At 55.6% G+C, this 13,909-nt stretch overlaps 1 protein-coding gene across 12 annotated transcripts in view; it reads left to right on the forward strand.

Annotated features, from left to right (window-relative positions):
* Positions 1 to 13,909, forward strand: part of SZT2 (SZT2 subunit of KICSTOR complex) — a 56,084-nt gene that overhangs the window by 28,682 nt on the left and 13,493 nt on the right. For 5 of the 12 annotated variants that reach the window (XM_084527742.1, XM_084527733.1, XM_084527739.1 and 2 more), the window contains exons 31-57: positions 178 to 259; positions 374 to 655; positions 1,015 to 1,153; positions 1,406 to 1,522; positions 1,619 to 1,682; positions 2,010 to 2,195; positions 2,266 to 2,604; positions 2,756 to 2,945; positions 3,314 to 3,388; positions 3,560 to 3,698; positions 3,896 to 4,010; positions 4,253 to 4,373; positions 4,497 to 4,649; positions 4,761 to 4,863; positions 5,235 to 5,352; positions 5,643 to 5,754; positions 6,196 to 6,314; positions 6,716 to 6,880; positions 7,522 to 7,606; positions 10,273 to 10,461; positions 10,562 to 10,762; positions 11,120 to 11,289; positions 11,479 to 11,645; positions 12,037 to 12,134; positions 12,716 to 12,848; positions 12,962 to 13,089; positions 13,660 to 13,790. In XM_084527742.1, coding sequence (XP_084383868.1) covers positions 178 to 259; positions 374 to 655; positions 1,015 to 1,153; positions 1,406 to 1,522; positions 1,619 to 1,682; positions 2,010 to 2,195; positions 2,266 to 2,604; positions 2,756 to 2,945; positions 3,314 to 3,388; positions 3,560 to 3,698; positions 3,896 to 4,010; positions 4,253 to 4,373; positions 4,497 to 4,649; positions 4,761 to 4,863; positions 5,235 to 5,352; positions 5,643 to 5,754; positions 6,196 to 6,314; positions 6,716 to 6,880; positions 7,522 to 7,606; positions 10,273 to 10,461; positions 10,562 to 10,762; positions 11,120 to 11,289; positions 11,479 to 11,645; positions 12,037 to 12,134; positions 12,716 to 12,848; positions 12,962 to 13,089; positions 13,660 to 13,790 — 3,921 coding nt within the window. The remainder of the gene's footprint in view (positions 1 to 177; positions 260 to 373; positions 656 to 1,014; positions 1,154 to 1,405; positions 1,523 to 1,618; positions 1,683 to 2,009; positions 2,196 to 2,265; positions 2,605 to 2,755; positions 2,946 to 3,313; positions 3,389 to 3,559; positions 3,699 to 3,895; positions 4,011 to 4,252; positions 4,374 to 4,496; positions 4,650 to 4,760; positions 4,864 to 5,234; positions 5,353 to 5,642; positions 5,755 to 6,195; positions 6,315 to 6,715; positions 6,881 to 7,521; positions 7,607 to 10,272; positions 10,462 to 10,561; positions 10,763 to 11,119; positions 11,290 to 11,478; positions 11,646 to 12,036; positions 12,135 to 12,715; positions 12,849 to 12,961; positions 13,090 to 13,659; positions 13,791 to 13,909) is intronic. The other 7 variants (XM_084527737.1, XM_084527741.1, XM_084527736.1 and 4 more) reach the window with 3 other exon arrangements.

Genomic DNA, 13,909 nt, shown 5'->3' on the forward strand with positions numbered 1-13,909 from the left:
GGCATGGTGCTGCCCTGGCAGGCACCCAGTCTTTGTGGAGCGAAGTAGCTTTACTTGTCATCAGATCTGGATTTTGGGCTGGTGGACTCCTGGGCAGACTGAGCCCTTGGAGGGCATCAACAGCCTGCTTTGCTGCCTGGCACGGTTCTAGTACCTGCCCTTCTCCTCTCCCCCCAGGAAGAGGCATCCCGGGATCAGACAGACAGGAAAGGCAGTGAGGAAATGGAGGGATCAGAGGCAGAACTGGCAGCTGAAGAAGGTAAAACTTGCTTGGTCTGCCCTGGAGAAGAAGATATCTCACTGTGGTTATGTCTGTCAGAGCTTGGCTGTGTCTGGTGGGGTCTGTTTGCTAACAGGGATCCTGTGTCAACAGGAGCTGTGTCTGGGTGCTGCATTGCCACAGAGAGTGACCCAGAGCTGGAGGTGGAGTACCGTGAGAAGCTGGAGCATGAGTTCCCCGACACAGATTCCCTCTCAGATTCCAACACAGTGAACCAGGATGATGACTCCTTCAGCGTGCTGGGAGGGGACTCGCTCAACGAGCAAGAGTTCCTGGAGCAGGAGATGCCCCCGCTCTTTGTGCACCTCACCTGCTCCGTGAAGCTGCGCAGCCAGCACAGCTCCATGCCTGTGCAATCCCTACCAACCTGTCTAGGTAAGCACAAGCCTTGCTGTGAAGTTACAGGGCAGCAGGGCATCTGTGGAGTCCCAGCTGGGGGAGCACCCCTGGAATAAAATAAATGTGCTGTGTCCTGAACAGCACTCTCGATGGACTAGCCCTCCCTGTACTGAAGCCCCCACGGTCTCCTAGCATCAGAGAGAGACATTCTCACCAGGTCTCCCACTTGCTGTGGGTTTAATTATGGAATTACCATGGATGGTGATGTTCTTGGGCCTGTCCAGGTGTGGGACAATAGCCACCTCTTGCAATCTCTCTACTTACCAGCAGGCTGTGTGTGTGTGCAAGCAGAGCTGTTTGTTGTATGATGTCCTTCATCTGGGATCTCTTCTCAGGGGAAGTTCTGGGCTGTCTGGAAAGCTGCCAGGGCTTGAACACGATTGATCTGGGGGACCTCTGTGTGACACTGGACATCTTTGTGCTGACGCTACCCCTGGAGATAGAAGTTGTGAATACAGACATTCTCCACAACAGGTAGGTGGGGAGAGGCCCAGCCTTTACCCATCCTCTGCCTGCCCTTCCCAGCAAGACAGTTTCAGGTCCTCTCTCTGTACTGAGACTGGGAATTATCTTCCTCACAGAGCCTGCCACAGCCCTTAGAAAACTAAGGTTTTTCCAGGATAGGCTCACCTTTTAGAGGGATCCTTTCTTTTTCCTCTGGAGACTGTCTGTTTATCCTCTTTGGCTCAGAAGCTGATGCTCAGCCCGCTCTCTCTCCTGTGGCAGATGCACCTCAGAGAGCAGCGTGTCCTTCACCCGCTCTCCTGGGCAGCCATCCTCTTTCCGGTCAGATGAGGATATCATGCACAACTTGGACCGGCTCCCGTCCACAGGAGATGAGAGGTATGGTGCTGCAGCTTTCTGTGGGCTCCTTTTGCTGCGCTGTGGTGGCTGAATGAACGAGAACAACAGATAGATTATTCTTGTGCTATTTCCTAGGCACCCTGCACTTTCCAACCTCCCTGGAGTGCACAGGCAGGCGATTGAAGCCACTATGAATGAGGTGAGGCAGCCTTGCCCGTTGCTTGCTTCTAACTGGAGCAATTTGCCACAGCACACAGTTGCTGCTCCACGCTTCCTAGCCTGTTCCAGGCTGTAGCCTCTGTCAACCGAAGTGACTTTGCTTGTATCACACAGGCTGTTGGCCTTGTGCTGCCCAAAAATGTGTAAAATCCTTACTCCAGTTGGGGTGGGACGGGGGCCTCTCTTCCAGAACCCTTTTCTTAGGTACAGTAAGAAAGAAATGAATAATGATGGGACTTGGGTGAAAACTGGGGCAGCCTTGCAGCTGGAGGTGACTTAGGTTGCTCTGTGTCCCTGCTCTGCTCAGATTCGCTGGCTTCTGGACGATGAGATCGTGTCTGCGCTGCGCCACTCGCAGGTCATCAGCACCTCCATCCTGCACCGGGTGGCCACCCACATCTACAACTCCAAGGGGCGGCCCAGCTGCCACAGCGAGGTGGTGCTGCTCCAGTTCGTCTTTGGACCCGAGCACTCGCTGGAGAAGTTCAAGGAGGTAAAGAGGGGGCCCTGAGGCAGCGTCCTACCCATAGTTAGCGGGATGCTTATTCTTCCCTGTGTTGCAGGAGTTCAGAAGAATGGCTCTACCAGGCTACGTGCTGAATGCAGAAGGCAGTGACTACCACTACATCTCCATCAGCCGCCTGCACCCCAGACGGGCAGCCCCAAACCCAGCAGGGACACCGTGCGTGCAGCAGCAAACTGGAGGGAGCACCAGGACAGCCCTGGGCCAGGCGGGCCGGGAGGGGAGCAGTGAGGCAGAGGCAGAGAGCTCTGCGCTGCACCATGCAAGCTGTGCCCTCCCAGAAGAAGCCCAGGGTCTCTGGGGGTGGCCAGAGAGTGAGATGCGCGTTGTGCCAGAAGCTGGAAACCCTGTAGGTGGGGGCAGCCACGTGCAGGATGAGGTGAGGGACACTAAGGTGGTCTGGTGGTGGGACGGTGTGGGACCTTCTGCTAACTGAAGGTAGAGGGATGCAGGAGGGTGATGTGCAGGGGTGTGGTTGGGTTTTGTGCCTGTTTTTCTGGTCATTTTTTGCGACTTTGGCTTGTGTGCAGGTCCCAGGAGAAGCACTGAGCCTTGAGCAGAGCAGAGCACCTGGCCATGACTCCCTGGAGGAGACAGCTCTGGAGACAACCATACAGTCCCTGCCATCCTCGTCTTCTGAAAAGGGCAACAGTGAGAAATCACCGTTAGTGACACCATCTGCAGCAAGCCTAGTTGAGTCTGTAACACAGGGCAGGGAAGGTAGGAGCTGCAAATGTGGGCAGGGTGTACCTCAGCCTTGGAAGTTTTTAAGGGAAGGGCCCAATTTTGGCTGTAGTGCATGAAACACATCTGTTATTCCTGTTCCAGTCCCCAGACACCAGAATCAGCACTCAGGGCTACTCGTCTCCCCTTCCCTTGCCAGGGTGCAGACAATTTGCTGTTTAATGTTACCTGGGGTAGTCTGTGCTGCTGCACTGATAGCCGTAATGACATGAAATTCCTGGTGTTACCAGTAATGGCTGCCTGAGGCCTGTACCCAGCACTGCCTGCCCGTAGCACTTCTCTAATATGTGGAGCATGTGAAGGGGCTTAGCGGGTGCTTTCATCGGCTCCTCTTCCCTTTGCAGGCTCCAGCAAGCAGCGTCCCAGCCGCGTGCAGAGCCTTGTGTCAAGCCAGGGCAGCATGGACTCTGACCACCTGGGTGAGTTCGGTGCTGACAGCAGCAGCGTGCAGCCAGGCGCTGGCAGTGAGGTGGTAGCAGAGGGCACGGGGCTGTGTGTCTGGGCTGGGCTGAGCCCTGAGGACAGGGCTTGGGAATGGCTTTAACCTCCCAGAGCTTGCAGCCTGGGACTGAAGTGAGGATGCGTTGCAGGTTACGATGGGGGGAGCAGTGACTCGGAGTACGAGGAGGCGTTAATGAGTGACCAGGAACCCAGGTGTCCCCTCATGCCGGACTTCTGGCTCATCATAAAAATTGAGCAGGACCGAGTGGAAGTCTATTACCACACACGGTAAGGAGGGTCCTGCTGTCTGGCCTCATTGTTGCTCGCTCATCTTTGTGGGCAGGATCTCCTTCCTGCCCTGTGTGGGTGGGGAGCTGCAGGACTAGACCGGTGCTCTGTGTGGGGAAAGCCACCATCCTTTCTGCACACACAGATGGGCACTGTCCAGGTGCCCTACTGACCCCTCTCTCCCCTTCCCTGTAAAGCAGCCTGAGCGTGGAGAAGGCAGCAGAGACAGAAGAAGAGCAGCCAGGGGAGTGCCAGAGTCTCAACCAGATGGTGGTGAAGAAGATCAGTGAAATCTGCAGGGTTGTCAATCAGGTAACAAATTGCAGAGGACAGGGGTAGAGCTGCCAGTCATTAGATGGCTTAGATGAGAAGGGACCTCTGGAGTTTGGCTGGTCCAGGCCCAGCTCTGAGCAGGGCGTGGGAGCCAGTTCAGCAGGTGGAGTCCCAGCTTGGGGGTCAAAGGAAAAGGGACTCTGTCTGGCCCTAGGCCTTCCCCGTTGCTGTCTTGTGTGGCTGTGGAAACAATAGGACTTGTCTTTTCTCATCTGTTGCAGCGCTTGCTGCTGCAAGACCTGCACGACAGCCACGTATGCAACTCGTTGCTGGTGGCAGAGAGCGAGGAGGACATTTGGAAGAGTGAAACTCCCTACAGGCAGCGTGTCTTGCCCACAGATGGTACGAATACTCCTTTTGGCTCTGCCTCAGCAGCAGTGCAGCTGACTTAAAAACAAAAAACAAACAAAAACAAAAAAAACACCATTGTGTGATGGCCCCAAGGATGTGCTATTTTCTTTGCAGATTACTCGGTAGAGGAGAGCTACCAGCCCCGGGACTACCTGGCTGCCACCATGCAGTTCATGCCGGGGCACTTTGCTTGTGACGTGGTGTGGAGCACGCTCATCCACGTGCATTCACGCCTCAAGATGGGCCCCAACATGGGGGTCTCGCGAGGTGTGTACAGCCCGGGTTCCTCCTCGCTTTGTGTGTCAGGAGTCTGGCTTCTGGCTGGACTGGCACGACAGGAGGGGGTGTGGGGTAGCTAACGTCCCACGTTGCCCACAGCTATCCAGGCGCTTCGGTCGGTGCTCAACGCCTTCTCTGTGGTGAACAGGAAGAATATGTTTGTCTACCAGGAGCGTGCCACTAAATCTGTCTTCTACCTCAGGTAAGAGTCAGCTTGATGTGTTGGCGTGACCCTGCCCTGCTACATATTGCACCAGGCGGAGAGCTCTTTGGGGCAGGAAGTGTCTACCCAGCCTCAGGGACCCTGCTGTGACCCAGGCAGCAAATGTCTGGTTTCTGGTGAATCAGAGTCATGCCAAACCAGACCCCTGCTGCTCTTCCTGCACTAAATCTTTACCTGGAAGGAAATTGTTGTTATGTGAGGGAAACAGACCCATTTTTGTACAAGCTCTGTGCTGTAAGGACTGATTCCTGGGAAGTCCTCAGGGGGGAGAGTAAGGAGGATGTATATCTTCTGGTATGATGCTGCCATTCTTGGGAAGGGAGGCTGACATGTCTTCCTCCTATATTCAGGCTGACTGAAACCACGTACAGCGGGAAGGTGTGGGAAGCAGAGAGCACTGGTAATCCAGCATCTCGCTCCCTGGCACTGACACGCAGTCAGGAGCCCATCTACACTGAGGATCTAACAGTGAGTGCTGCTCTCTGGGACTGCACGTGGGTTTTGGTCACAGAGTGTGTGTGTGGAGTAGAGGAGGATGGGTGTTTGGGGAAAAGGGGAAACTTGGTAGTTCCAGCTACCTGGATTTTATGTAGGGTAAAACTTATATTGCGGATGTGTGTGGGGGCAGCAGTAGGGGCTTCTGCCTGACCTTGCTGACAAGTATGGCTGGTACTGGTTCTGGGATTCACATGGGAACTGCTTTCATGCATCTGTTTTTTGTTGTTTGTTGTGTTGTTTTTTTTTTTTTGCCTTTCCAGGGCTCTCGTTCCTCTCTGGACACAGCCTCGTGCCGTAGTGTGGACTCTGCTCGTCCAGTGGGACAGGTAGACAGGCACATCCAGCTGATGGTCCATGGAGTTGCCCCAGCAGGTAAGCATTACAAAACCAGGCAGCAGATAAACTGTACTGCTGCAAAGCAGAGGAATGAAGCTCTGGTCCTTGCCCTCTTTGCTTGAAGAACAAAGAGAGAACATTCCTCCTGAGCAAGCTGCTCTTCCTTAGACCAGAGCTGCTCTCCGTTCTGCCTGGATGGAAATATGAGGAAAGTACCCATGATGAGACCTCTTGCAGACCAGGTGGCTTATGCCAGCTTTCCTTGTGCAGAAGTACATTTGTCTTTGCTTTGTCAGTAGCCTTTTGTGTTCAAGAACAGGTGGAAAATGATGTCTGAAGAAGTTGATGGTGGGGAAAGATAAGTTCCCTGTGAGAAGTGTTTGTGAGGGTGGTACATTCTGGACAGGTAGAGGGAAGTGGCTGTGGTCATTACAGGATGAAGTGAAAAAGTTGTTTGTGCCTCTGCTTCCTTGTTAGGGCCTGAGATCACAGATGAGTTGGTGAAAGTGCTGCGCAGGCGCCTGGATGAGGCCACCCTGGATATCATCACTGTGATGCTGGTGCGGAACTGCAAGTTGACCCCAGCAGATGTTGAGGTATATACCAGGATAACAGCTCTGCTCATCCTGTCGCACATCACTCTTTTCCTTCTTTTTGACCCATCTCAGCCCTTCTCTGCCCCAGGGCGGAGAAGGCCAGGGCAGTCTGCTGCACCCCATCCCAGCTCCAGTGGTTGCTTAGTCTGGCATTCACAGACATACACACTGTGTGAGTGCCAGGGTAGTTGGTGGGATCACCTCTGCTGGGGTTCCCAGCATGGCAGGGCCTCCCTGTGAATACACATGGAACATTAGCCCCATGTCTGTCTCAGGGTGCTGTCTGAGCTCTGCACACCGTGCTCTCCCTTTGTGCACCCAGCTGGTGTCATTCAGATGCATATCAATGCCCCAGGGCATCCTGCTAGACTCAGCTGAGCTTTAAAGCCTTCTTTCTGCAGTTTATCCAGCCCCCTGGGACGCCACCCACAGAAGTCCTGCAGTTTGTGCTGCCACCTTCAGCTCTACCTTGGCTGCATGCAGTGGCCTACTACCTGCGCCAGAACCTGCTCATCTTCCTGCACACCCCAAAGTACACGGACAGCAACGTGGAGCACCACTTCAAGGTGAGGAGAGTGACCCAGGGTGAGGGAGCTGACCCAGCTTCCACCTGCTGCTGGGGGGTGCTTGCTGGGGCAGCTCAGCTGCTGTGTTCCCAGCTCTGCCATGTGTTGGTAGGGAGGAATTGACACTGAATAGTAAAGTCTGGAGGAGTTGTGCAGGGCAGCAAGCAGATCCTGTGTGGCTTGGTGTAAACCCGGACAGGCTTCGCTTTGTCTCAAGCGGTCATTTGCTGTGCAAAACGTAGCAGCCATAAAGCTCATGCTTTATGAGCTTTAGTCTTCTCCCAGGAGCATGAGAAGAGACCTGCTTGCAAAGTTGAGCTTGGTTCATTGCACAGCCAAGCTCTAAAGACAAACATCGGGGTTAATAAAAGTTTGGGAGCAGCTACCCACTCCTTCAGCATGGCCATAGCAAGAATAGAAGGTGAGGCCAGATCCAGATGTGCAGTGCCTTGTAACACTGCATAGAGCTGTAGGAGGGTCCTTCTGCCAAACAGTTGCCAAGACTCCGCTGGTAAGTGGTTTTTAAGTAGGTATGGACTGCCTGCTACATACTGGGAAATGAGCTCTGCACATGTGGACCTCTGCTTCTAGTCAGTGGAGGTTCTCTCGTCTCTCACTTTTTTCTTTCTTGCTCCCCTCAGCACTACTTCAACCACAGTGGCAGTGTCCCTGACCAGGATCTCTACCTGTACAACAAGCCAGGTGGCCAAGGCACTGGTGGCAAAGGTACTGTGCTCAACTCTTTTTTTTCTTTTTTTTTTTTTTTTTGAAGGAGGGTATGGGGCTGTGCACTGGGGGGTGACTTCCCATGTTGGAGAGCTCTGAATGACTGAGGAGGGCCAGTGTCAGAGGAGTGGCTAAGGGATGTGCAGGGCATGTGCCTGGGAGACTGCAGAACTGCATGGATGGTAGAACGGAGCTAAGGAGTCCCCCAGAGCAACTTGCTAAGCTTGGCTTGTGGGTGTAGGAAGCAGCTCTGGATTGCAGCTGCTGTGGGGCAAGACAGAGCCTGGGGCACAGCTGTAGGGGCAATGCCTTTGCTCTTTCCTGTGGACTGCTGGAGGAAGGATTGGATAGGGCTAATCCTGCAGCACGCTGTCGTGTCGTGTTGTGCCAAGGCCATGTGGTCTGTTACCTGGCCATCGTGAGTCTTGTTGTGTCCCTTGTGCACAGTCTGAATGTTCTTCTGTTGTGTAGGTACCATGTCGGACCTTGTGCAGCACCTCTTTCCACTCTCCCACTTCCAAGGTAGCACCTCTGGCTCCAAGTACTACTCTAGTTTCCCCTCTCATGCAGATCCCTGGTCCCTCTGGTCCCTGCTGTTCTTGTTCCCCTCGTGCTGTGGCTTCAGCTCTGACTCCTCTGTGTTTCTGTGTGTGTGTCCTTCCAGCTGAGTCGCCTTTTTCTTGCTGGCTGGGTAAATGAGCAAACAGAATAAATGAGCAAACAGAACAAATGAGCAAACAACCTGCTTGCAGGCAGTGAGCTTCAAAGTTCTACAGCCCTTTTCCCTGCAGGCCTAAATGGCCATCTCATCCCTGAGAAGGACAGGGATTGTAGTCTTCCAGTTGCAGTCCCAAGCCTCAGGGCGTAGCACCATCATGCTCCCTGTGTGTGGGCTGGGGGCTGCCTTGCACACCGAAGGACTGGAGTGTCCGGGTACCTCTAGGCGTGTACTTTGTCCTTCAGGGAGCCTGGGTTGGAGGGGGCTTGGAGAGCCCTTCATAGCTGGGAGCTTGCAGGTCACTTGCACCCCAACATCTTCACAGGGCGCGATGGATGAATGCGTAGCCAAGCTCCAAGGCTCTGGGCAGGAAGGTTTTTGGCAGCCCTCGCCAACTTACCTCTTCCCATAGCTACACAGCTCAGGCTGTGTCCACCCTGTCAGGGCTGTTTCTTACCTGTTGCATTTCTGCTTCTCTGTGCTCCTGTGACAGAACTGGCAGCCTTGTTCCCTGCTGGCAGGGCAGCAGCAGCCGTCGGCTCTGCCCCAAGGGACTGAGCCTGCTGCGGTGCTTGGCGCTTGCTTGGCAAACCAGCTCCTCTCGGGAGCACGTGCAAAACGAGCATCTGCTCCTGTGGCTGCTGACCTGGCCCGCTTGAAAGCACTGCTGTGGGTCCCCCCTTTTCTGGAACATGTGTCCCTAGCATGAGGAGGACATGGGACGTTGTGCTCAGCTGTTATCTCCTTGCTTCAGGTGGACTGAAGCGGAGTGGAGCTCCAGGAAGGGCTGTGGTCTGGAGGCCTGCCAGAGACTTACTGACACCTAAATCCCAGAGAGCTGCCCTGCTGCAGCAAGAGGCCACGTGAGGCAGGAGGGTCTTGAGCGAGGCTCCAAAGGGGGATGAGACTGGGTGAAGTCCTGATTTCCTCTTGCTTTGATATTTAGGAAATGATAAATTTCTCCGTTATTTGCTGGATAAAGGGTTGTTCCTGTGCCTGGCTAGGGGAGAGAGATGTCAGTCTGGTGCAGAGCACCTATGAGATAAGGCAGCTTCTGTATTCTTCTGCCAATGCCTTGTAGATTAAGATTTCCTCGGCGTGAATGCAGGGATGCTGCACTCTTGCCTGAATGCCCAGCTCCCTCTTTTGGGAGCAGCGCTCTCCATCTCAGTGCCCTCTCCCTTGCGCCTGGCATGTCTTGGAGGAAAGGGTGCTGAGGAGTTTACACTTCTCTAGGCAGGATGGAAGCCAGGTTGTTCGGCTGGTTAGATGTGGGCACAGGCTGCTAGGGCTGTGACAACACCCACCCTGCACACCCTGCCATCCACGCCTCGGGGCAGCTTTGCCATCCAGTCCCCCGAGTGCTGGCTCAGTTGGCTGGGGGGCTTTGGACCTTACAGCTCCATCCCAGCTGCTGTTCCCCTGGTGTCCTGGCCAGGAGATGGGCTGTAGGGGGTGAACTCCTGGTTTTTGTCCCCCAGCTGTGCTGATGTGTGGGGAAGGCACCCTGTCTGTAGTCATGTGCAGTGGGAAGCAGGCCCTGAGCGTAACCTGCAACAAGGTGTTGCGTGTAGTGTTCCTCTGCAGGGAGTCAGTGTCCTGTGAGCCCAGAGGGGGCTGTTGGAGAATATCTGGGCTCTGTCTGTACTCTGTCCCTTGGGAGGACAGGGACGGTGAGCCCCATCCCAGAGGGATGCAGGAGGGAGATTCTCAGGGTGATGGGGACACCCAGTGCCAAGCAGCGTGCTTCTTGCCCTGCCTCCTGATGAACACAGCTAGTTACCTCTCCCCTGGCTGCTTCCCTTCCTGTGGGCTCTGTTTGCCGTGTGCACCCGTGGCACTGTGAAACCCGAGTGGTCAGAGGACAATCCCAAGCCCTGATGGGCAGGCGTGGGGTGGCCACTGTGCCCCTTAGGGTGACAGGGGCTGTCTGGGGCTCTCCCCACAGGGATCGCGTGCATTGCCCTGACGTTTGTGGATGAGAACGGCAGCCCCACGGTGCTGCCCCACGGGGAGAGGCCCGACCACCTGAGGACGGCTGCTTCCTCACCCATCGTGGGCCTGCTGCAGGAAGCTGACTTCGAAAGCCTCACTGCCGTCAGCAAGCACCAGCCTGAGGCCGGCACCCTGCCTTCAGGTAGGCAGTGAAAATTGCTGATTCTCTGCTGCCTCTGCATCCCCTGGGGCGCCTCCGAAGGTTGGGGGTGCAGAACCATACAGGGCTACCCTCTTCCCAGCAGAGCCCTGCGTGCTGGTGCGCCTGGACATCTGGGAGAAGGGCAACATCAGCCTGCTGCAGCTGTCGGAGAAGCTGCGCGGGGCCCTGCGCCACGCTCTCTGCGACGCCGTCATGGAGTTCCTGGTGCTGCCCGCCCCGCTCTGCCTGGAGGCCGCCTGCCCCCTGGCTGCCACTGACGTAGAGGAGCTGAGCTCTGCAGGTGAGAGTGGGATGGGATGGGACGGGCACCCTGAGCCCCCCACCAACCTTTTTTGTCCTCCCTGTGGGAGCTCAGCTTGTGCTGGGAGGGGATTTGGGCTGGGGAGGGAAGAATTCACTGTCCCCTCTGCCAGCTGTGCTGTGTGATGTCCCAGGGGAGAAGCAACATAAAAACAGGGTTGGAAGAGATCTTTAGAGGTTGATCTCTGCTCCAGAAGACCGAATTAACTTTGCCAGGTGTTGCTGAGGGCTCCCTCCCTTCTCTCCATCTGGCCAGCCACGGTGGGGTACAGAAGACATGGGCACGTGGATGTCACAGTGGGGGCTCTGAGGCATCTCATTTGCTCTGTCTCCACAGGAGGCCTAAGGAGGACCATGTCAGAGACCAAGGGCCTGGCCATGAGTACCAGTGGGACTGGCAAGAGCTGCCCTCCACCCTTACAGTTCACATCTGCCCCTTCAGCCAGCCCTGGGGAGCCAGTGACACCCACAAGCAAGCTGGGCCGCCGCAGCTTCTGGGATATGCTGGTAACACTGCTGAGGGACTGGTGGGGAGCAGGGCCTGCAGGGCCTCGCGGTGTGTTAGGCCAGGAGGGAGAGAAGGGAGGGATCTGGCTGGGGTAGGGAGGCCAGGCTTGGCAACCCGGGTGTTTGAGATCAGGGCAACAGCTGGGCTGTGGATATGCAGAGCCTTAACCCTGCACCGCTTCTTCCTAGAGCAAGGCAGAGTCCTCAGAGCTGGGCAGCCCCAAGACTACTGATGACATTGTGCTGGAGAGGCCAGAAGAGGCTCGCACAAGGCGGCGACACAAGACTGAGAACGTCAAGCAGCACTTGAGCCAGGATCGGGCCACAGCCACAGCTGAGCTGGAACAGGCACAGAGGTGAGTGTGGGCTGTGGCCAGGCAGCTGGGGTGTCACTGCGCAGAGCTCCCCGGCCTGACATCCCCCTGGCTCTTTGTGCAGCTCAACCCTCTGTACAACATCCCCTTTCCTTGCAGTGTCTCCCTTATGCAGCCAGCTAGGGGAGCTGCCTTCCACACACAAAGCTGTGATCTGTATTGCTGCTGGGAGCACAGCTGGCTCTCCCTGCCAGAGGTCCCTTCCCCACACAACACCTATGGCTGCAGACCCAGGGGGACAAAACTCAAGCACTATAGCAGCCCAAAAAGGGGATTCCCTGGGCTCTGCTCTGGAGCTGGGAGGGAACCATTGCACCTTTTTGCCTTTGTTGGTCTTGATTTTGATCTTGTATAATGATGCTGCTCTTCCCAGGCGCCGAGCCTGCCAGTTGGAAGAAGGGGATGTGGGCACCATGCACCCTCTTTTCAGTCAAACCTGCCAGCAGTGGATGGCATTCATGAACCAACTGGGTATGTATCTCAGGCCACAGCAGCTGTGGAAATGATGGAGCTCCCAGATGTAGCAGGGAGGGAGGATCTGAGCCTCTGAAACACTCTGGGACTGTGAAGCTGCATGGAAAACCCCCACCCATGCAAGGAGGGAGAGGAGGAGGCAGGCAGCAAAGTGGAAGAGGGATGCCCTTCAGATGGCAGGATCTGGGTCTTTGTGGCTGCTCTGTTGCTGCTTTCTGAATACTGCCCACTCCAGCATTTGTCCTCACACCTCACACTGGCAAGGCAGATCTGTCCACCCTCTCTGATGAGGAATAAGGCAGGAAACAAGGAATGTATGGAGGAATGAAGTGCCAGGCTCAGGGCATGTGGAAATTTTGTTTCAGGCTTGACTTCAGGCCAGAACCTGAAACAGGGATGATCTCAGCTTTTATCTTTTTTGTATTCGTTGTTCTACAGCTCTGTCTCTGCTTCAGGCCAGGCAGGAACTTGGCCTGCCCTGGGCAGCAGCCCTGCAGTGGGGCCCCCTTGGCCTTCTGCACTGCCAAGGACAGGGCTTGGGAGTCCTGGCTGAGTCCAATAGTGCTTCTCCCCCACAGGGTGCCCGTCCGTGCAGCAGTGCTCAGCAGAGATCGTGTCCCGCTTCCTCCTGTCCTCCATTCTGGTGGAAGTGGTGAACCTGGTCACTGCCCTGGCAAGCGACACCACCGTCAAGGTGTTTGAAAAGATCAGGTGAGTTACGTGGCTCACGGGGGCTGTTCTGCACCAGCAGTAGCCCATCAGCTGTGCCAGCCTCTGCTCCCATGGCTCTGTTTGTCACACACCTTTGGTGCTCTTCCCTGCAGCTGCCATGGGAGCACTGCCTTCCTGCCCTATAAACCCGGCCAGAGTGCCAGTCCTCGCCCCGCAGCCGTCAGGCACTTCATCCTGCTGGGGCGCAACTTCCACCAGTGGCGCTGCAGCACGGAGCAGGGTGAGCAGGCTCCATGGGGTTGTGTGCTGGGGACTTTTGGGGTGGGAGATGTATGGGCAGGGTGCCTCTCCTTGCTGGGACAGGCTGCCTGTGCCCGGAGGTGGGCAGTGAGGTGTCCATTGTCAGCTGCTGGGATCTTATTCTCAGATTTGCTTTTAACTGCCTATTTCAAGGGGTATCTCAGGGGGAGGTATGCAGGGAAAAATATGAAGAACTGGGCAAATAGGATTGAGATGAAAATCGTGGGGCCTGGGAGGTCTTTGGTTGGACATGATGAAGCAGAGCCAGGGTGAGCTGAGTGATCACACAGGGTTATCACAGCAACGTAAGTAATAAAGGTAAAAGTGAACAAAGGCCCCAAGAGGGGAGGCTTTGGGTTGTGATGAGGAAAATACCAACGCTGTTGCTCAGGGTCTTGGTTAGATGATGTGTGGACTGTGTTCAGATGTCTTCTGGGAGTGATGAGCTGAGCAGTAAGTACCATGGCACAACATCCTGCTGTCCTGGGATGGACTGGTACTGAGGGTGACAGCTCTGGGTACTGAGGGTGACATCTCTGGCTTCTTCCAGCTCACAAAGGGCTCCAGCGCTTCGAGGCCATGGAATTGAGCTCAGCAGAGAGAGGCTCTGACCCAAGCCTCACTGGACGAGACCTGGCACCCCGGCAGAGGTTTCTCTTCATGGAGATTATTGACAAAAAGGTAGCCATGATGCCTGTGTGATACTGCCTGCTGAAAGCCAGCCTTTTCCCAGCTGGCCCAGGGCTAGAAAGAGGAACAGTGCTGCTGTGGGCAGCCAGCCTGCCCCAGGCAGGAGCCCT

Source organism: Aythya ferina, assembly GCF_964211825.1.
Source record: "Aythya ferina genome assembly, chromosome: 8".
NCBI classification, from domain to species: Eukaryota; Metazoa; Chordata; class Aves; order Anseriformes; family Anatidae; genus Aythya; species Aythya ferina.